The sequence below is a fragment of the Alligator mississippiensis genome, chromosome 3 (genome assembly GCF_030867095.1).
Source record: "Alligator mississippiensis isolate rAllMis1 chromosome 3, rAllMis1, whole genome shotgun sequence".
Taxonomy (NCBI): domain Eukaryota; kingdom Metazoa; phylum Chordata; order Crocodylia; family Alligatoridae; genus Alligator; species Alligator mississippiensis.
The window spans coordinates 252550869-252574782 of NC_081826.1; the positions used below are offsets into that span (position 1 = coordinate 252550869).

General features: G+C 39.2%; 1 protein-coding gene across 2 annotated transcripts in view; it reads left to right on the forward strand.

Annotated features, from left to right (window-relative positions):
- FCHO2 (FCH and mu domain containing endocytic adaptor 2) overlaps positions 1–23914 on the forward strand; it is a 153528-nt gene that overhangs the window by 122169 nt on the left and 7445 nt on the right. For both annotated transcript variants that reach the window (XM_006263835.4, XM_006263836.4), the window contains 5 exons: positions 7760–7863; positions 10595–10724; positions 16621–16732; positions 17181–17336; positions 20314–20446. In XM_006263835.4, the coding sequence (XP_006263897.1) occupies positions 7760–7863; positions 10595–10724; positions 16621–16732; positions 17181–17336; positions 20314–20446 (635 nt within the window). The remainder of the gene's footprint in view (positions 1–7759; positions 7864–10594; positions 10725–16620; positions 16733–17180; positions 17337–20313; positions 20447–23914) is intronic.

Here is a 23914-nt window from a genome sequence, read left to right on the forward strand (position 1 = left end):
TAGGATTTTCTTGGTTCATTTTATTTTTTAACATTGGAAGGGCTTTACTTTTATTGGAGATAAATTTGTAAAATCATACATCCTTCATAGAGTGGTGTAAGTTGTATACATGAGTAAAAATATGTTAGCTGATGGTTTATTAAAGGGGATGGGGGTTGTTCTTACTGCAGTGAGTAGGTTGAACTGGAGCAGAATCTGCTGTTTGTACACTATCTAAACAAGATGCACACTACTCTTCCTTCCCTCCCTGTCTCCCCCATTTATTTCTTAATCTACCTACTGCTACTGTATTCTGTAAGTGTTGCTTTTTTTCCTGGGCTATTGTCTTTGTGATATGGGAGGGGCTTTTTCTCCCCTGTGGGAAAGAGGAAGAAGAAATCCTGTTACAGAAAGATTAAAGGTGACTCCAGAATTTTTTTTAATGCTTGTGCCTTCTGACTTTCTTCTCTACTGAATCTTGCACATGAAAGAACATAAGGGAGCATGCTTAAACAGGGGCATTTTGCTTTAATTGGTTTCAATACTCAGCCATGGCACTCGCAGCAATACAGTATTACCACGCTATTTAGCTGCAGGCACTCTTTTTAAAATGAAACCCATTCTCTTACCCTCCTCCTTCATAAACATGTTTTGATTTTAAAATAATAGAGTATTTTCCCCTATTTTCAAGTTCCTAATGGAAGGACCCAGTAAAAAACAGTGAAAAATCATTTCAGGAAGTACATGATTGGATTGTCTATCTCCCTACATATGACTTTGTCAGGATAAGCTTTGGACCTCTAATTTTATTATAATGTGAATGGTTTAATACAGAGGTTGGCAACCTTTTCGCACCATATACCACTGCTTACAACCCTGCCCCTGCCATGGGCCAAAGCCCTGCACCCCCTGGCAAGTAGCAGATGCTGCAAGAAGAATAGATAAAAAAGGCAGGTGCAAGGACCCTCAGAATGCTGCCCCTGCTGGAGCTGCTGTGACCAGAGTGTGCTGTCGTGGGCTGGATCTAGTTTATTCATGGATTGTAGTTTACTGACCCCTGATATGATAGGTTGTCAATTACACATTTATTGCATTCTTTGTTAACTTAACAATGTGATTTTGAGATAAATTTTTGCTTGTCATTAACAGATTAGGTTTGTTGACAGGAACGTAGACATCCCAATGATACCCTAGTGTGCTTCACTGGGTCTTTACAATACAGATCTGATGAAAGAGAAATTATGAACTATTGTTTTTACAGTTTTGACATTATGATGTCATTCTTTTAACCGAGTTTTAAAAACACTTTGCAGCCAAGAGCTAAGATAGTTTGTCAGCTGCTTAATGGAACTAAACATTTTTTTTGAAAACACAGTCATTTCTGTTCAGAGTTTACAAAAAGCTCCTTTCTACATTGAACTGCTAATCTTTTTAGGGAATATTTTAACCTAATCAATTCCCTTAATGGAATGCTAAGAAATGACCAGGCTAAGTAAACATTTTAAAATCTTATCTCTACATTTTTCTGTAAATGGTTAATTACATTTTAATTATGGAACTAGATTATTTATGTTGCAACAAATTAATGAGGTACTTAACTGTAATAGGTAATGGTTTAAACATCAAATATGAATAAAAAGCTAACAAAAAATTATTTTTTAAGAATTTTTATTAATTTAGAAGTAAACAATACAAAATTTGGATAGCAAAGTTATGTGATTTCCAGAAACTTAGGTTGACTGTCTGTTGTAGGTAGTTTGCTCAAGATGCTCATTTTCAGAAGGTATTTCAGAAGCAACCCTGTTGTATGCAAATTTATTTGTAATTCCTATGCGATCTCTTGATATTTTCTTTAGCACAGTCTGTTCCTTTATATACATAAAAAAGCTTTCTTCCCCTTGTATCCCATCTAAAGACTATGTACAGCAAATACTACCAGTAACTCAGGTAAAAATGGTAATTTTTTATTCAATAAGAAAAATACTTTATAGCACATAAGAAAAAGAAGTTCCTAAGGAGCTGATCCAAGCCCTTTGAGGTACATGAGAAAACTCGCATTGATTATTTGTAGGCTTTGTATTAAGCCCTGAAAAATATTATTTTACACTATTTGTTATAATAGTGGCTTAGACTTCTGCAAGATAATTACTTGTCAGTCAGTCTTTTAGAAATGAACTCCTAACCATTGCTTGAGTGTATGTCTGCAGAGCACCAATGCAGTGCTGTATCGAAGATGCTCAGGATAACTCTGAGCAAGCTCATTTGGGTGTTGGAAGCATTATAGCTACATTAGCATTGCACTTTGCCCAAGCTTCTTAGTAGGGTTCGTTAGTTCAAGCAGAGCCATGTGCTGATACAGCCTTACTGCTTCTAGTACTCAAGCCAGCATGTTTAGAGCTATTTCAGGTATGTCTGCATAGCATTGCATTGTATTACGTAGATAGATGTACCCCATATTTCACTGAAGGTTACTGATATATATTGCTTTGAGAGTCTGCATAGCTTTTGAAAGGACATCTGTAGTTAGGCACTGTAGATAGGATTTTTCAAAAACACTCAACTTTGATATGACTCTACTTCCTCCAAATCAGCATGAATTTTAGTTTAACTTCAATAAAAGCCGAGTTAAGCCAATGTTAAAAGCTTTTAAAAATTTCACCCCCAAAATTTCTACTAATAAAAGTTATCTATATAGATTATAGGCTTGGCAGGATTCGTTTTTTATTTATAAATGTTTATAAGTGTCAGTTTCACCTCACGCTCTCAGACCAACAAAAAACTATTTCCATTGTTAATAATCAAAACAGGATGTAAGAAAAATTATGGCTGATGAAGTAAGTGATGACAATGGGAGCAGTCCTACAGAACTACTGACTGTATCTTGGACTGCAACTCCCAGAAAGCCCAGGGTACTGGAAACAAAGGAAGAGCAAGTGACAAAGTGGATGAGGGAGCTATGGGCGACTGGAGTCGAGGCTGATGGCAGCTCTGCTGCTTAGCTAATGGTAGTCCTACAGTAGTTATGTTTGTCACAGTAGGTGGTTAAAACTGCCTGATCTTGAAAATTTAAATCAATAAAAATCTAAATAAATGCTTAAAAAGAAACATGGATAATTATGTCACAGTTATTTTTTTTTAAAATCTAATTCTCCCAAGCCTAATTATGAATATTCTGTGTGTGCATGCAAGCACTCATGCACGCACACATACAGACATCCATAGAATGTAGATTGTTTATTTTTCTTATCATTTGAGAGAGACATCTCAAGGTCTAAAAAGTCACCATATGATGACTCTTTTCTTTTTTATCATAGCTTAAAACATTTCTTTTGGGCAATATTTTGCAGTTCAGTGTTAATTTAATTGAATGTGACTTAACTGCTAAAGCCTTTGAGTTAATGGTAATCAGAGCAGTTTAGAAGTAATCTTTGGTTATCCAGTAAATAACTTTACTGTAGTGGAACTTGAAATTAACGTAGCTATCTTAAGAAATGACAGAGATTATTTTGTCTAGTTATTTGTATTGTAAAACTGCTTCTTTTCTGTACTTTTTTTCTCTTTTCTATTTCTTCCAAAGTGTGTGTGTGTGTGTGTGTGTGTGTGTACATAAAAAACAATGTGTAAAGTATTTATCAGGAAAAATAAGACTTGTTAAGTCTGTATATATATCAGGGTTTGGAAAAATCCACCCAGCCATGGTTAATAAACAACTTTCCTGGGAGCATTATAAACTCTACAGAATCTAAGATTTCATCTTAAAAGATGTACCTTGTTATGGCTGCAATGAGAAATTGCCTAATATGAACTGAAGGCAGGTTTGCACTACAGATGCTTTACCACCATTCTCTCAAATATGTGCCATGGGTCCCTACGTCCTACTTCCTGTACTGAAAGGAGGGTAGCCATCTTCAAGCTAATTAGCATCAGTTCTGAGCTACACTGATTAGCCCTTCTATAATGTTGCGTGAATGTGGCTACACTGTTTGGTTCAGGGTATAAAGCAAGCTAAGCTAACCTCAGACAATCAATGGAGATGCCTCAGCAGTCTAGGGAGAATGTCATCATGTATATTTGTTTTTGAGTGGGAAGTTTGGTGTCTGATGAGCTTTCTAAACTATATGTCCAAGTGGGTGAGGATGAGGTTAAGGATATGAAAGTTGTTATATGGAAGGATAAGGCAGGGGAAGTTCTTGATGGGGTAAGTTGATGGGAGGTAGGGTGAGAAATTTTGGAATGACATGAGAGAAGGAGAAGAAATTGCAAACAGAAAATAAATGGGAAGAAGTAATGAATTTGATGTAGGAAATGAGATAGATATTAAGGAGCTGAATGAAGGAAGAAGAAAAAAAAAATACCAAAGACCATTCAGTAGATGGTGATTGATTAGAGGAAAGAAGAAAAAATCTAAAGCAACTGACAAAAAAGGTATTACAAGGAGAAAGGTAGTGAACTACATCTTAACCTTGTCATTTTTTATTATATTTTTTAACATAATCAGACAGAAGACAAGACAGGGTGGTACCATAGGGTGCCTATACAGGCAGTCCTTGACATACAACGTTTCACACTTACAACATTTATAAATTGACACCCTGTTTCAACTTTATGACATCAGTTTTGACTTTACAATGCTTGATCCGATGCGACGTCATGCCACTGAAGAAGTTTGCTGCGTGCTCATCTCCCTGGAGAACATCTTTCCAAACTGCCTTGAACATTTTCTTTTAGAAAGCAGACAAGACTCCAGAAAAATCTGCAACCAAGACTCCTGAGAAGACTCCAGCCAAGAACCCTTCAAAAAGTCCAGGCAAGAGCCTTTCAAAAAGTCCAGCAAAGAGACCTCAAAGAAGTCCTTCCAAAACAATATGATTGCTATTTACAATATAAGTACATTAATGTAGCTATATTACTCATCTGTAATTGATCGAGTACAAGATTCTAGGGTATTTTTGGTAAAAATAGTATATTGGGCCTTGGTTCAGGAACAAATCCCCCATTTATAACATTGTTTCTTATGAGAAAATTGGTTCTGAGTTGCAATGTTTCGACTTAAGACGTGGTTTTCAGGAACCAATTGTGTTGTAAGTCCGAGGACTGCCTGTACATGCAAATCGAGGCTGCTCCAATGCGCTATAGTTACAGTGCATCAGAGCAGACTCGGCTGGAGCGTGATAATTACCACAGTGAAAAGTGGCGGGGGGGGTGGCACTTTAACTAAAGCTCTAGAGCTGCTCTAATTAAATCACCTCCCTCCCCCCCCCCCCCCCCAACCTCCTGGACCACGTGTATAAACGCCCTTAGAGATTAACTCATTCAGAGAGGCATAAGCTTTCATAGGTGACAGCCTACTTTGTCAGATGCTGTGATTGGACTTAGAGAGCTGGGGTACTGAAAAAAAAAAAAAGAATTTAAATACAAAATGTAGAGCAAGTGGGAGGAGGGGAGCGCTAGTGAGCAAGGTGAAGGTGAGTTGAAAAGATCAAAAGAGATTTTTTTGAAAGCAGTCAAGAATTTCCACTGAATAATATAAAGGGTATAAAAACTAGTCCAGGCATTATAATTAAATGAAGCACTCAAACATTATGGAATTGCTTTATTTCTTACATTGCAGGTGATGCATCTTTGGAGGTATATTAGAGCAGTTATTTCGCACGTGGGGAGATTTGTATTTGCATTTATATAATTTCATCATGCTTCTAGCTTTCAATTTTTCCCTTTTCCTTCAGCTACATTAAAAGAACAAAATAGGAACTCCTACTCGTCGTCATCATCATCATCTATCATTGATTTGCCTGGGTGTAAAATATCTGAATCTTTTCTTGGAAACCAGAAAAATTCTGGGTCTAGAAGCCTATCATCACCAGACTTTACCACTAGCATGCTATGCAAATTTGATGTGATCACAGCACCATCAGGGAGCACAGATAATATGTCTCTTGTTTCATGGTCTCAAAGTCAGTGGATTCCTTTTACTGATGAACTTCTTCATATTAAGCACACAAGTGCAGGCCAGAAGAAGCCTCAGAGATTGCATTTTAAACCTGACAGTATCTGCATTGCTTCTCCTTCTTTGCTTGGGAATTCTTCCAACAGCTCTGCCTCTGAGGATCAAAGTGACCTTTACAATAATTTTACATGCCATGAAAAATTATTCATTGAAGAAACTGGCAATATTGCTGAAATTTCTTCTACATCATCAGTACCACTGGACTATAGTTTAGTCCCTGCTTGTGTTCATATATATAAGGGTATGGCAAGCATGCACTGTGTATTGCTGTTTTCTAATAACTGACTCCAGGAAGCGGACTTTAAGTTGCCTTCTCTTCCTCATTATTGCTCACCCAACACAAAATTAATTAATCTTCTCATCTAAAATATACTAAATCTTACCAGCATTTTAGTACCAAGTCTCCCAAATCAGTCAGGATATATAAATAAGTATTCAACCCTAGTGGGGTTGATTTTTCTTGATCGTGTATAACTGCTTTTTAAAAAGCACTGAATGAAATATTTTGTGGGATGTCAGAAGCAGTAAGTAATCACATTTCAGGAAAAAGAACATTTCAGAATTGTAAAAATTGTGTTTTAAATGTCTTTTGTATAATCATTTTAGGACAAAAAGATTAAAATCTATATTTATCTTTTTGATGTTTAATAAAGCTAATTTTGAAGGGGGGCTGTGACACAAGGTAATACTTGTTTAAAAGGTTCTATCTTTTCATTGGGTACCTGTGACACTGCAACAATCTCTGAGCTTAATGTTATGCTTCTAGTAAGCATGACAGTGAATTTAAAAGACTGATAGGTAACTGTAGTCTCTCCTTTGTTTACTTTTGGCATTGGTGTTACTAATTTAGATGGGATTATCAAATATGTACGTCATTGACTCTTCTTTCATCCCAAAGCAGTGATAAACCTGCCATTGACTTGAAAAAGACTGACTGCTTTTGAAAACCCTACTTTGAATATAACTTTTGAGTGACACTTCTTCTGCTTCAAGCATGTCTAAAAGGCTTTTGGGGCTGAGAATGGGATATACTGCAGTGCCTTTCCATCATGTAATTGTGCATAAGGCTTTTTTTGTTTTGTTTTTTTTAAGCACAATTTGGATCCGGCATACTCACTGGATGACTTCTAATGGCTATTCTCAACTGCAATTATACTCAAAAAAGTGGCTTGTAAAAATAGCATCTTCTTATTGAGGCTTTGTGCCACCCTGGCATATATTCAAAATTCTAGGTGCTCATTTTGGAGGTGTTTTTTTTCTTTAGTGGTAGTCCTGCTGAGTTGCATGCTTTTTTGCACAGCAATAGAATTATTTACTGAAGTCTAATAATTTATTTTCACTGTGCAAAACCCACTGAAATCAGTGGAGTTGTCATGTTTTCAGATGGTCTGATTTGTTGATAATAGAACTGTAGAGCTGGCCTCATGGGTTAAAAATGGCCTACGGTCTTATTACAGGGGAGAGATGCAAGAAGTAGAAGGCAGACTTCTACAGGGGTGGAGGCTATATCTTTTTATCCTCAAAACAGGATATTTTACTTAGAATGATTAAGGAACAATAAGCATAGAAGCCTCATAATGCTGTTTTAGAATCACTTTTCAGAGTACCATGGAACTACGCTTTAAGGCCTCAGTATTTTTTTTATAATTATGAATTCCTGCAAAATGACATTTGACAATTACTAGAAACTTAACTCTTATGATTCTGTTCAAATGAAATTACATTTATTTTCAGTGCATCAATTGTAATTTGCTTCAAATTATTTTCTTACAGCAAGACCAACAACTCCCCTTTCTGTAGGAACCATCGTGCCACCTCCAAGGCCTGCTTCCAGACCAAAGCTGGCTACAGGAAAACTTAGTGGAATTAATGAAATAGTATGTATTGAATTCTAGTTTTTTGTTTAATTATATAATTTATTTCTCAAAGTGTCAGTCAACTGGAACTATATTACTTACGGGTTTCCCTTGCTTTATGCGGGTTCTCGATGTATGAATTCGCTCTTATGCGATGACCCTTTTTATACCAAAGATTCGTTATATGCGAGGTAAATTCACTCTTACGTGATCAGTGTGGTGGAAGCCTTCAGTCAGCTGCTTTGTGCAGTGCATTGTGGGAGTGACATGCACCAAAATATAGTTCCCTGTGTGGATCTGTGCTTCTTGCTCATTGTCTGCAACACATGTTTCTGTAGTTGCCACCCCCGTTATGGCTTCTAAGCGTCCTGCTAGCTTATTCCCTACTCCTCTCTGCTGTTGTTGAGTACAAAAATTGTCTTATAAAAGTGGTAGAAATGGGTCTGGGGGTCAGTACAGTCAAGGTCTTGAAACGTATCCCGATTTGTTATGTTGTAAAGTGGGTTCCCTTTATGCGAATTCAAGTTATATGCCATTTTCCAGGACCACATATACACCATAAAGCAAGGGAAACCTGTATTTACCCTATTATAGTTAACTTAGTCTTGTTGTGAAAGGGAAGCTGTCTTATGATGTCACAGAGTAGGAGATATCAAATGGATAGTTGCTGGTTCTGTCCTTGAAACAGACAGACAAGTTAGAGTAGATTTGTACCACTGCTTTGTCCTTGGTGTTGTACGGAAAAAGAAACGGAAAGATGAATTGCCCGTACACATTGTCCAAAATCATGCTTCTACTCTTCAACTGTTTTTTTATGGCTCCACCTATAAATAAGTAATGAGACAAATACCATATTTATTCAAATACAAGACAAGGTGTTGTTCCCCCATCTTATATTTGCATACAAGGAAACCTCATTAACTACATTGCTTATCATTAAACTAATGCCAAAAGCAGGATGTGCTCAGTGATGGAAACCAACTATAAAGTTGATTAAATGCAACCAACACTGAGCATAACTGTAAAACACATGGATCATATGGAGCAAACAGTGATGGGAACCTACCACAAAGATAGGTAAGTACAGCCCATCTGAATAAGATATATGGTAATGCCTATTGAGAACAGTCTCCTTCAGCACTCTTTTAGTCATGGTGCGTCATTGCTTACATTTTTACTTCCTCTTCACTCCCATAGCTAAGCTGTGCCTTTCTTTCCCATTTTACAAGATTCCTGTTTCTTCACCAGCTTTAAATGTCTGACAAACATCACCAAACAGGGCCCCAAACAGTTCATCCAGAATCTTCTTGCCCCCTCTCTCAGCCTGTCTGATATGTTTAGTGTGGTCCCACCCTGCATGAGGTGAAGCTGGACCAAGTTGTCCTGAGTCTCAACAGCATATCAATTTTTTGAGGATTCCAAAGTTCATGATGAACACCTGGTTCCATTTATGAGTGAGGGTTAATTAGCACATGGATTCTTTGTAGGAGGGTTCTGGAGAGCGCACACATGTCGAGCAGTGCTGAGCTGTGGGGTCACCATGGCTGGAAATGCTGTTGACTGCTGGGGCCTAGCCCAGTGAACTACATAGTAAATGTATGAGTCTTTTGGCTTTGGATTAATATCACGCATAGTATATATAAGTGGGTACAAAAGTGCTGCTTGAAAGTGTGCATATGGAGTACTTGTGCTAAAATTTACAGCAGCTTCAGACAAAGGTAAAATGCATCAATTTTGAATGAACTAAGTCTATGGGTACTATATGCAAAATGCTACAGGTATGTTTATTTCAAAGTCACTGTTTTCATATTTGCCCCCCACTTTCATGTGCTCCAGGAGACCATGGTCTGACAGTAAGAACAGGGGAGAGGCCAAAGGGGGAAGAAGTTGGGGGGCAGTTTTCCCCATACTGATTGTGGCATAAACCCTTATCTTATATTTTGAGTAAACATGGTATTTAGTAATAGTTTTTTACATGATCTGAATAGAGATTTTGGAAAGTTCAAAGATGTTCTTTGTTAGCTACTTCTCAGGTTAAGTCAAAAGATTCCAGAGTTTTTTATCACTGAATGGAGAAACTGATACAGACATTTGAACAAGTTGTTTCTCCCTTGTTTGTATTACTAATAATGTAGCTGACTATTATTGAGATTTAATCCAATCCTTCCTTATTCATCAGTCTTGAGTATATAACCACACTTACATAGCATCAGTTAGTTTGCATCAGGGGTGCAAGGCAGGATACAAGGAATGTTGTACTATCTTAGATTCAGCCTTTCATAGTTCACTTCAGCATCTTCATATAAAGCAACAGATGAGTTTTTGAATGTGACCAACCTTCTGTTTCCTTTCTTAAAAGTAGCCAATCCTGGAAAGTGTTCCTGTGCACAGGAACATTGGCTCAGATGGGAGAACCAAAGTTGGACTTCTGTGACATGTAGCTCAGCCTCATACAGGATTACTTCAGGCTGTACCATAACAAAGCAAAACCTCATGCTGACACTAAAGATAGTATTAAGGAAAAATCTTGAATCATAAATCCTACTACATTGTGGAATTTCTTCCCAGGCAAAATGGTTAAAATTGTTTTTTTATAGAAAATCAGGGTACATGAAGCACTAGATATAAATATGCAGGAAGGAATTCATTAGTTGGGGAATGAGTCAGATGAAGAGATCTTTTCTAAATTTGTTGTTCGTCCACTTAGTATCCCATACAGCTCTGTAATTATATCATTATACTTAATGTTAAGCCTAGGCCATTCAGTCCACCATTGACCTCTAACTCCAGTCCACCACCTACCGCCCCTTTGGCACGTGCTGAGAGTGTGTCCTCAATATCTTCATCTGCTTCACTAAGCGCGGCAAATACACCCACAGTTGGTAAGTAACTTATTTTAGTTAAAGTGATGTCCTCACAGACCTTAATATTTGTAACGTTTTTCTTTTAGAAAAAATATAAACATCAATGCATCAGAGCTTAAATCAACCTGTCTATTACAAAGTGACCTGGTTATTCTGTATTAAGTTCATTTGAGTTTTCTTGCAGTTTTCCTGAATGATCTGGTCCACTGATCAGATCCCCTGTCAGAACTATTGAGCTTCGTAGATCCTTAACAATGTGACAGATCCATCTGTGAACATTTTTAAAATTAAAATGCATGCTTGGTATGTACCATGTGTATTTATAACTCTACTTGATACTGAAATAGCTTTTGATTCAGCTGAGTTGGTCAAATGTAATTTTGTTTAATCATACAAAGAAACTGAGTTAAATAAGTTTTTTTTTTCCTTTAGCTACAGAATTATTTTAATGAAGTTTGCTCTTAAGTGATTTATAATGATTTAAATATTCTGCTGGTTCATTTGCCACCCCATAATTACAGCTTTCTGCAAAGAAAGGCAACAAGTACAATTGACTAGTGTCTTTCTTTTCTAAGTCAAATGAAGTCAGTGAATCAAATAGAAACATAAATGGTGATAAGAAAATCAGGCTCTGATTTTGTCATCATTGCCAACTTATTATTTCCCTAACAGAAAGGGATATTCCAAGTATCCCAAGTGATATTTTTACTTAGGATACACTTTAAAGTTCAGTATTCTAAATTAAGCCTAAATACAACAAACATTGTTCTGTGGGAGTTTGTAGAAGTAGTTATACCTAATTACTTAATTTACTCAATTCCAAGATTAGGTTTCCCCCCCCCAATTGGCATGGGGGGAAAAAACCCTCATCACATACAAGGAAATCTCGCTAAATACATTGTCTACCATTAAACTGTTGCCAAAAGCCACATATGCTCAGTAATGGAAACCAACTGTGAAGTTGATTACATTCAGCTAAAACTGGGCATGACTATAAAACACATGGCCTACATTAGGCAAAGATGCTGATGTAACCTACTACAAGGATAGGTCAGTGCAGCCCATCTTATGTATATCTTATATAATGGTAGTGCCCATTAAAAGCAGTCCCTTTCACTGCTGACTCTTTTTCAAGTCAAGGTGAGCCATGAAATTGCATACCCAGAATCTCTGCTAACTCCTATCTCAGCCTAATGCAGATGATTTAGTGTGGCCCTGACCTCCATGAGGTGAGACCATACCGGTTTCCCCTGGGCCACCTCTGCACACAAATTTTTGGAGCATCCCAGGACTTGTGACAAGAACACCTGGTTCCAGGCATGAGTGGTGGCTAATTAGAATGTAGATCCTTTGTGGGTGGTATCTGGAATATACACACACTGAGCAGTGCTGACCTGTGGGGTCACCATTGAGGGTGGGACCAAATAATCATATGTACCAAGCTGAGAGAGCGCATGACGGAGGGATTCTGGGTATGCAGTATTGTGGCTCACCATGATTTGAAATGCTGTTGACTCTAGTGGAGCCCAGCCAAGTGAACTGTGTGGTAACTTATGAGTCTTTGACTTTGGACTGTACTTTTATGGCAGAGGTGATACCATGATCAAGCAGGTGGTTTTCCAGGTTGAGTGCTGTCCATTATTCTGGGCAGACTGATCATTGCAAGATTCCTCTGTGCAGGAGACTTGACTGCAGAATTCTGTGGTAATGCGGGACTGTGTTTGTACTTTCCCCTTGGCTTCCTCCTTAAGTTTTTTTGGCTAGGAACAAATGAGACTGGGGGGCATCTGGACCCCAGGGTCTCCAGGCCCAAGGCTTCCGCATTGCTTGAGATGATTTGTTTTCTTGCAGTTTTTTAATTTAAATGTAATGGAGGATGAAACAATATTGCAAGAAAACAAAACATCTCAAGCAATAATGAAAGTGTTAACTGGAATTTTAAAGTATTTAAGTAGAATATGTAACAATAAAAATCGATTAAAATGCAATAACTTATAAAAGATAAACAAAATAAATTTAAATATGCCTAATAACTTTTCAGTTTTGACATAATTTCATTCAGCAACTACATAGTAGGTTTAAAGCAAAACTGCATCACAAGTTGTATGTTCTACCAATATATTTTAAACTAATATAACCATTTGTTTTTTGGGGTTTATTTAATTTTAAACTGAAGACCATAGGACTTATCTTCCCAATTGTGGCTCATCCCTTTGCTATTTTTTTATCTTGAACTTTTAAAATGATAGAACGTACAAAGCGGGTACTTTGAAATCATTTCTTTGTGTATATGTGAAATGCAAATAAGAACTCAGAAGTATCTGAATACTCAAATAAAAAAATCATGCTGTTACTTTTACAAGCTGCTATTATTTGTTGCCCTTCCACAAAACAATTTAGCCAAAATTAAAACTACCTCCACTGCTGTCCCTAATTGGAACTGAGCCCTTTTTTCAGGTTTAGATTCAATAAGTCTTTCCTTCCTAGCTATCTCTGTCTCATAATTAATGCATTATGTTAATGATCTCACTCTCTTTGTGTTGAATTTTTTGAGAGGGGATATTTAATAATTTTAACCTCAGATAAGACCTGCAGGGTAGGAGTACCCATGTAACCTTAATTAACCTTTCTGAGGCCTCTCTCTTTGTATAATGCTATTGTAAGACTTCTGCTTTTCTTTTTCCTTAACCTCCCAAAACATATATCTCAATAAGACCTAAATGTGAGAAATAATGTTGTTGTGTATTGACAGCTGTCAATCCTCTGGTGCACACGTAAGAGGTCTAGTTAGATACCTGATTAAACCATTTGTGGCTGACAATTGCAATTCAGGAATGACACAGCATGTTGTAAGTTTCACAGATCCATATGTTGTCTGAGTTGGAGTCCAAGATTACAACACACTGCTTTCTTCTTTCTTGCCTTGCTTCTATCCTCTGGATCAAAGCTGCTTCATGTTGAGCTGCACCCAGTGCCAGATGTTCCCTCCAGACTGGGATTCTGCTCACTCCTTCCAGCTTTCTACACTGATGTTGAATGACTTCATAGCATTTTTGCACACATTGTGGTACCGCCATAGGGGGTGACCCTGTTTTCTAAAGCTGTCTCGAATCTCACTGTACAACGTATTCTTGGGGATACAGTCTCCTCTCATTCTCCTGACATGACCAATCCATCGTAACCTCCTTTTTTTTTATAGTGTGTCAGCCCTGCGTGCTTCAGTACTTCTGTGTTTGGTATTCTGTGTTCCCACTTTATTTTCAGGATCTTATGCAGACATCTCATGTGGAAGCTGTTCAGTTTCTTGTTCCTGTAATCCACGTTTCTGAACCATAAAGCAGGGATGACAGTACATAAGTCCTGTAGATTTGCATCTTCGCCTTAGTTGATAATTTGCTCTTACTCTATGCACATTTCTGTAATAGCCCAAAATTCTTAGCTGCTTTACCAATTCTGTTAGTTCAGTCTGAAGGTCAAGATTCCTATTGATCATACAACACAAGTAACAAAAACTGTCAATGACACCAAGAGATTTATCCTCCAGAATGAAGTCAGGCATTGCTTCTCCTACCCTTTGGTACATGATCAAAGTTGTCTTGACTCATTGCCACCCCAGAGCTCTTGCGTGACTCAGAAAATCTGCCCAAGAAATTTTGCAGGGAAGATTCACCGTGGGCAACCAAGGCTGTCATTTGCAAACAGGAAGTCTCTCAGTACCAGTTTTCACTTTGATTTTTGCTCTAAACATTGCACCATTGATCGAGCCTCCATCTAATCTGGTTCGAAAACAAATACCATCATTGCTATTTTTTAATACATGAATGAAAAGTAGATGATAAAAAGCATAGGGTCTAAGACACTCCCCTGTTTCACCCCATTGTTGATGTCAAAGGTGTCTGATTCTTGTTTTCATACGCTACAGTTGCTTTCATTCCTTGATGTAATGAGCAAATGATGTTCAGCAGTTTGAGGAGACCACCCAGTTTCTTCAGAACAATAAAAAGGCCTTATCTGTTGACAGTATTGAAAGCGTTCATCAGATCAGTGAAGGCTATGTACAGTGGTATTTGTTTTTCTCTACAGTTCTCTTGCAGTTGCTTGCTTGACTAAAAATACCACATCAGTGATGGAGTGTCCTGAAGAAAACCACATTGACTTTCAGGATAGATTCTTTCACCTAGAGATTGCCACTTGGGGAACATGATGCGAGTGACCATTTTTCCAACCATGTTCAACCTTTGTAGTTGTCATTGCTTCTATCCCCTTTGTTTTTGTATAATTATACAAATCAAACATCTTTGAAATCTATTTTCAAGAAAGGTCCTTGTTGAAAATTCTGATGACATCAAAAATAGATTGAGCCTCTGAAACATGAGTAGGTGCCCTGAAATATAAGTTCCTGAACCTCTTCCGAATGTACAATAATGAGGCTGTCTTGTGGGCTATCTCCTCAAAGCAGAGTAATGCCCCTCTCCCTCAGCAAGTTTCTTTTTCAATGCATATTGATTTTAATGTATGCTTGGCATGTATTCAGAATCCAGCCTAACACTCCCACATATACTGAAATTCAATACCCCATGTGCATGTGCAATTTATTTCTGCTCGTGCATACTAAAACTATTTATTCCATCTCTGCAACCAATTCCCTCACTGAGGAAGATGAATTTATTGTAAAAGGCTCTGTCTCCTTTGTGATAAATATGCTTTGTATGAAAGAGACAAGGAGGCTTAATGATTACAGAAGAGGAGAACAATAAAACATTTTCTACTGTGCTGTTGCCCTAGTAACAAGGGGTAAAACTGAGGATGTGGATGCACATATTTGGAGCAGTTTCAGAAGGGGAACATTTGAAAACAGCAACAGCTTTTACTTTCTAAGTGGATATAGTGGCTGACAATTCAAAGGTAACAACACCACTCCAGCTTCACTGCTTCATCTGGTGTTAAAGTTGGAGCAGTTTAACTATATTTTCCCTTTTTGAAAAGGCTCCAAATGTATGTTGTCCACACTCTTAAAGTATTATGGATGTTACTCTTTCAGTAACTGGATACTTATTTTCCTGTGATAAAGGTGTAAGTACCCTTCAATCCCTGGCCATCATGTGTATGGCCAAAATTGTGTCACTTGGCTAAGCCAGCATACCTTAACTCTACAAGGTCCAAATTGATTGGGGGTAGGGAAGTGGAATATGGTGCATGTAAATGTTTTGCACAAGCTTGAAGCGGGCTGAAGACCTTGCTAAATATTTTCCATATAAAATTAATGACTTTCTTGTGAAGCGCTGCATATTCCTTTGTCACTCTGAGACATACCTAGATTCCTTGCCAGATAGACATGAAAATCTCAGCATAAAGATTTATCTCTGATAGTCACAAGTGAAAAGTGGTTTAATGCTTGATACTGGTGGAGAATTTGTTAAAGTTGTTTAGTTGTTAATTTGTGTAAAAAAGACTACTCTGTTTGCAAAATTTATACACACTAGAACTGGATTCAGAGAAAGCCATGGGAGCCTTTTTATCAGACATTTTGTTCATATTGTAAGCATGCAGTAGAGAGTTTGTTTTATATGTACAGCCTTATGTCAGATTTCCTTTGTGATCTGTTAACTTCAGTTGCATCACTGGCCCTTTTAATGCAATGTTCCTGTTTATATTGTGTTGTGTAATACATACTACCTGTTGTCTGTCCACTTCAAAATGTCACTGACATTTTCTCAGGCTGCTGACTTGTTTAATGCTTTAATTGTAGTGTATTCTGATTTTAAATGTTTTTCATGTATAGAGTGAAAGAATAGACTTCACTGTGAAATTGGTGTTTGTCACCTGCTATGAAAATGACAGATGTAGCCAACCATTTTAAAGTTCAGCTGATAAGATTCTTGAAAATTAAGTCTATAAACTGTATGTATTCTAGGTGTTTCACGTGGTCCCAGCCCTGTCAGCCTTGGAAACCAGGACATCTTGCCTGTTGCAGTAGCCCTTACTGAATCTGTTAACGCCTACTTTAAAGGAGCAGATCCCACAAAGTTAGTTAATTGTTGTGAATGTAATGAGTTATATTAAGAAAACAAATTGATCATTTTTATTTTTTCCCCTCTTCTTTCTTTTGGGAGGTGGTGGGGTGGTGGTAAACTTTTGAAAATAGGGTATGTTTGTAGAAATGTTCAAGTCATTGTCTGGGTATAATTCAAGTAGCCTCTGTATGTAAATTCTCCCAAACATCTCTAAGCACCTCATTCTCTGTGGTAGCAAGCATAACTGTCCAGTAAGACTCCTGTATGCTTAATCCATCAAAACCTCATCCAATTTTAAAAGCATGTTCCAAGAGGTAAAAGGAAGTAATGCATGAAGTCATGGTGTCTCCTTACCCTCATTTTAAATTAATTTGTATTTTAGCCTTTTTAATATAAAATTCAGAAATGTGATCTAAAAAAAAAATATTAAAACTTTGCTGTTCTCTCCTTTTTGTTTTAGATGTATTGTGAAGATCACTGGTGATATGACTGTGTCATTCCCAAGTGGGATTATTAAAGTATTCACTAGCAACCCATCTCCAGCTGTACTCTGCTTCAGGGTAAAAAACACAAGCAAACTAGAGCATATTCAACCAAACGCACAACTTGTATACAGGTTTTGTATTTTTTTTTTTCATCTAATAGTAACTGTGATGATAAAATGTGAAATGTTGCATTGCTTTTTTAAATTCTTTATTGCCCTGTTCATCTGTTTCAGGGGTGTGCAATTATTTGAACCCAAGGGCCCCATAGGCTGTTTTGGTGAGCTGTCATGGGCCAGATCAGCACCCTTTCTCCCCCCACCCTCCCAGTGCATGTGCGTGCAGAACAATGCATCAAAACTCCCTACATGGGGTGGGGCCCCAGACAACAGCATTTAGGAGTAGTACAGGCAGGCGAGGCTGGGATCATAGGGCAGGGTCAGAGCCATGATCTGCTGGCTTCACGCCCCCGTGATGGGCATGGGTTCTGTGGCCAGGGTTGTGCAGGGAGTGGACCTCAGCTCTGCCCTGCATTATCACTGCCCCACAATCCTGGCTCCAACCCCGAATGCAGCTCCCTGCCTGTCTGCGCACCCTGCCCACATAGTTGCCTGGAGCTGCATATGGGGCAGGGCCAGGATGTTGGAGCTATGACTGTGGGGTGAGGCAGAGCTGGAAGCCACCACTGGGTCTTGCTGGGGTCCCGCAGCGTCCACAAGGAGGAAAGGAGGTCTGTGAGCAATATGGAGGAGGCTAGGGAGGCCGAGGAGGGCAGGCAGGGGCAGGGGACAGCCACATTTCACCACTGAGCCTGCCAAGTGAGGGGGGACTTAACCTCCCTCCCCCTTCTCCTTGCCCATCCCCTCCCGCAGCCTGCACGTGGGAGAGGGAGGAGGTGGGCCCTGAGGCTACCAGGCACTTGGAAGCAGCGGCCAGGGGAAGCAGGAGGTGCTGGAGCAGGCCCCTCCCTTGTCAGCTCGCATCTCATCCCAGGATGTTGATGCAGAATGCCTGCTGGCTCAGTGTGGAGTGCAGTGGCATGGAGCGGAACAGTGTGGGGACAGTGGCAGAGGCAGTAGTCACAATGAGGGCACTTCCCCTGAGGCCCGCCCCAGATGCAGCTCCCTGCCCAGCTGTGCGCCCTGCCCACATGGCTTCTAACCATGTCTCCATGGAAACCAGCCCCTACAGTGCCCTCACTGAGGTACTCACGGCTGCCGTGGCCCTCATGCCACTCGGGTCCACACTGCTATGCCCCATACGAAGCTGGCAGTCTGTGGGCCATATTTTGCCCACTCCTGATCTGTTTATACTTTACTATGAATTTGACTTAGTATATTGCCCTGTGTTGTGCCTTAGCTTCTTGTCAGCATTATTCCTTTGACCTCACTGTCAGCAGTGCAGAGATTATACTCAGTGGAAATTGTATAACGGGAATATAATAACTAAAATGCAAAAGCTGGCTTAAGAATATAGTTGTATGAACTTTTGGATGTTTCTTTACACAGATTTTATAGTTTAATGTTTTTATAAAGACTATAAAAATTAAAATAGTATTTTCTATTACATAAATCTGTTTACATTGTATGAACAGCATACCTGGTTATAAATGCCATCAATAACATTTAAAAGTAAAAAAAATAAACAGTTTTGCTCTTTTAGAGCATATTGCAGGAGCTATCTGTTTTACCCAACTTTTGTGGACAGGAAAGTGTTTTGTTGGGGGGTGGCAAGTTGAGGTTGCTGGTTTAGTTTGCTTGTTTAAGGTACAACAAAGGCACCTATACTATTATAGGTCCATTTTTGTATATTTTATTGTCTGTGTCTAACTCTTCTAGCATGTCTGAGATTTCACATCAGAAGTATTACCATTGAATTTATTTTTGCATTCTATGTACCAGATACTACCACTTGGATATCACAGGTGTACATACAGGTGTTGCAGATAAATTCTGCACCTTGGTATGGTGTTGACAAATATTTGCCTTACCCTTCCGAGCTTTGTGAGGCATCCAACCTCCCCCATTGTGCTGTACCTTTTTAAGACTATAGTATGGTTTCTACAGCTTGGCTGGACAGTTTGTTAGAGCCAGAGGAAATCTAAGTCAAGACTTTTTTCTCAGAAGGTATTCCCAAAAGGCACACCTTTGCTTCCCTTAGTGTAAGTGCTGTGGTTGCAGACATGTTTTATGTAGGCCAGGGAAGGGAATGAAGGTTTTTACTGCCTCCCCACATTATGCAGTAGCATGAAATACAGGCTACAACATAGTTCTTTGTGATTTTACAAAGACTATAGCTTTGTTGTTCTTGATGCTGTGAAAGGCACTTGCTAATGCCAAGTCCAGTAAGACTTTTGAAAGTTAAAATAAACTGGTCTTGAAGAAAATATTCCTGAGAAGGAAAACCATTTCTTTTGTGCTCCAGTAATTCAAAACTTGAAGCATTTGTGCACATACCTATTTTACATACACGTTCCAGGACAGAAGTTGTTTCAGTGGAATTATGTTTGAGAGTATATATCTTTGATTTAAAAGCAAAAACATTTACAGTACTGTGATTATCTGAAAAAAAAGTTTTATAAACCCAGAAAGTTTAGAGTAGAAAGTTATACCTTAAAGGTTGCATTTAAAAGAAATCCAAATATATTGAGATATGAAAAAACACAGTTACAGCTTCCCAATGACCTTGACTCAGCCGTGTAGCAATCCTATTTTGTAACAACAGGTTTATGATTAAGGCATTTTTGTGTTCATAAGTAAATTATTTTAGACATTTTAGCATGGCCCTTTTCCCCTCACGGTGTCGCTATAGGGCAGGCTGTTTTATATTAAAAACAAATTCCATTGAAAGCAGAGTCCCAGCTGCAGCCTTAAATATGATGGTGCTGGCCCTCAACTGTAATCCAGAAGAGAGAACTTTCATTGACTACTACAAATATTTAGTTTGCCTACATATTTCAGAAGTGCAAGTATGTTTTATTTTGGAACATTAGCACTTATTCTTGTATTCAGAAGCCTGTTAAAAATAAAGGGTGCACTTTTAAATGAAGACATCCAAAATAAGAAAATTTAATTTTGTATTTTTGATTCCTGCCTTCATTTTTACATGTAGTGATCAATCACAAAGCGACTCCAGTACAAAAGATTTTTGGATGAACATGCAAGCTATAACTCTCTACCTCAAGAAGTTATCAGAGCAGAATCCATCTGCTTCCTATTATAATGTGGATGTTTTAAAATATCAGGTATGTCTTTTTATTTTTTGGAGGATTTTTAAAAGAACTTTTGTTGATTTCAATTTTACAAACTACCTGAGCTGGTTTTACTTGCTCATATAAAGATAGATCATCATGGTCTAGCTGAATGCATCAGACTGTATCTTTACTGTGGGGGTTGACCTGCTAAATGTAGGCCCATCATGTTCCTCTCTCTTGTCTGGCATAAGGACTTTGGTTTGCTTCTGCTTACTCCAAACTTGATACTTGCACAGGGTTACATCATTGTCCCCTTTGCCCTCTGTGGGCCTTCACAACGTGGCCTTACAGAGAGCTTGATTGCATTTCTTTTGGTCTGAAACAAGATAATGTCGCATCTGATTAATTCTAAAATGTTAAGAATTGTTCTAAGCATCAGTAGGCAAACCCCTATGGATTCTAGTAAAAATGGGAAAAATCAAAAAGTCTGTCAGTGACACTTGGAGTCCCTGCCACTGACTCAGCAACTTCAATCACTCCTATAGCATTTTTTAGATCCAAAAAAGGTACAGATTTTAATGCATCATAAAAAAACGTTCCCATGTGGTCTCAGCTGTGCCCATCTTCCCAGTACAGTTTAATATCTTGAAGAAAATAATTTGTGGTGGGAAGAATACAGTGCAAAGACAGTCCCCAGCATGGGGAAGAATGGGTAAGATAAGAATAGGGGACCCTCATTTTGGAGGGTCTGTGGACTCCTATAAAACCCTTGGAATGGGAGGGCATATAGTGCCAGATAGGTGCAAGACTAGGAGATTCTAGTATGGAGGAAAGAACCCTAGATAAAGGAAGGAATTGAATATTAGTATTAGAGGGTAGGACTGCAAGGACCCCCTGAATTAGAGGCAGATTGGTATGTGTTTGGAGTCTGAGGCTCCTGGCACACACTGCACTTATGGGCTAGGGACAGAAATTACACACAAACCAGTATAAGTGACCAGAAACAAGTTCAGATCTGTAACACAACAGAAGCTCAGTGTACATAAACTGCTTTCACAGTGGCCAAAACCAGTTTAAGATAAACCTGGATGGACATAGCTATCATACGTAGCTGATTTAGATTAAATCAGTTTATTAAACTTCTGTCCCAGATCCCCTCCAGATTCAAGTCAGTTTGCAGTGCCCCAATCCCAGGATGCTTTGGACCTCCCCTGCAAATCCCACCTCACGGGGTGGGTGGGCTAGCCTTGACCCAAACTCTCCAGTCCAGACAAGCATGGAGGCATGCTCTAGAGCACCCCCTCCTCTCTAGCTTCTGGCCTGGGCCACTGCAATCATGTGGCTGCACTTCTGGAATCAAAAGCGAATGTCTGTTCATTTGCTTATTGGTTCAATCTGTACAGTTCAGACTAACCAGCCTCAGGCTTTTTGATGTCTGTACTTAGCCATGGTGTGATTTAATGTATCATTCATGCCTTAAATTGTAGCAGTGATACATATTCAGCTGATCTATGGTGCCTTAAAGGTGGCAAGACAGCCACAAAGATGCTCCACGAAATGTGTGGATCATCTTTGTTGCTCATTTATATGATGTAATAAAGTGAATATGTATCATTCCCCCATCCTAGTGCTGACAGTCAGCTGATTATTGGCATCAGATGGGTCAGCATTAGGACTAGGACAGCTCTGGTTCTAATACCAAAACTGGAGTCTCCCCAATAGGAATCTGGCAACCCTTACACCCAGCAGCCTTTTCTGCACCCTGTGGGGGCTGCAGGGCAAGGCATTTTAAAATGTTGGGGTGTGGGGAGATGGGTTGCAGGTCTGGGTTTTAGATATTCCAGGGCTCTGGGTCCTGGAGGTTGTTGGCACTGAATTTATAACCCAGATACCTTGTTCCCCATTTAATAACAGGCACATTTTATTGATACTCAATGATAGCAGATGAGAATAATGCAGGCAAGACGGACAAAATAAGCCCCCTCCCAGATTCTATATCTACCAGTCCTAGGGCTGTCACAGAGTATGTCTAGCCAGTATGCAGACTTCACCTTCTGGTTCTTCTTGAATGTCAGATGTCAGAAGCCTGGAGGTCAAGGGCCGAGGCCCACTCCCACCCCCGTGAGATAGATGGAGATGGGTTGGTGGTGTGCCCTCTGTCCATGGTGGTCTCAGGGTCCCCCATCAGGGACCCGTTGCTGCTCTGAAATTCCTCCTGTTGTATTCTTTCTCCCCTCTGATGACTCTTCATTCATAGGTACCATTGATTGTTTTTCCTGTGGTTGTCACACTGCCCATGTTCTGTTCTGTCAGCATAGTTGTTCTGTCAGCATATTCTTTTGATTCCCAATCCCATCACATGCACACATCTTTATTTGGTTATTTACTGGTGTCTTAATTTGGTCTGTCCACCAAAACTGGAAATCCCAAAGGCTCTGCAGCTGGTCACCGTGACCTGGCCACCGCAGCAGAGTCCCTTATCCCTGTTATGGAACAGTGTGGTACGTCTTCGATTTCCCAGCCTGTGTCTGCCGGCTTCAGACAGAGTGGGTCTTGAAGGACACTTTGCCACAAACAGGCTTTTAGAAACCAATAAACCCTTGCCATTCCCTTAGACCATTATTCTAATGCATATCTACTTTACCTACAAGCCAGTTCCCAAAAGCAAATGTCTAAATAACATTTTCTAGCCATCAGGGATCCTCTTGAACCAGACTGTGGGGCTGCCCAGGACCAATCAGTTGATTGTCATTCCCAGCCCCAGATGTCAAACTGCACCTGGAGCTGTTCCAGAGCTGCCAAGGGCTGTGCTCACAACCAACTGATTGTCAGTCCCTCATGCATCCTTGCAGGCACTCAGCTTTCAATTTGCTGGTGCAGGTGAGCCTGGGATCATGATCTTGGGCTCCCCCAATACTGAAAAATAAAAAGGTACAACTGGGATTTGATCCCTGATCCCAAAATAGCACCTGCTGCCACGTACATCCCCTTTCACCATTAAATGAACGTCAGGGGCTTAAGGAATGAAGGGGTGCAGAGAGCTGCTCATGAGTGCAGGGAACTCAGCTAAACAAGCAGCAACATGCAACCCTCTAGTGATTGGAAAATATTGCTTCTAAACTTATGCTGAATACCTGTCCTGTGATTGCTAATTATCCTTTGCTATCTGCCGCTTAGTTGGTTAGCTCAGGATGTCACATGGCTTGTAAGGTTAAAATAGGACATCTCCAGGCACCTTTCTTCAAGTATACAATGCAAAAGATGACATTAAACTGACCCCAGTATTTTGTCCTGGAAAAGACAAAGAGAGAAGGAGATTTGGGCACTGTGAGAGGTAACTATTGAAAACAAACAAACAAAAGACTGAGCTAACATTAGCAAAAGACAGCCAGAGAAATTATAAAATAAAAGCCTCTGAAGGCCTCCCTTCAGTCATTTTTCCAAATAACCCAACAGTGCTGCCTTTAGGTATAAAGCAGTATATATCAGTTTGGTGCAATTAAGCGAGGCTTTCTGAAT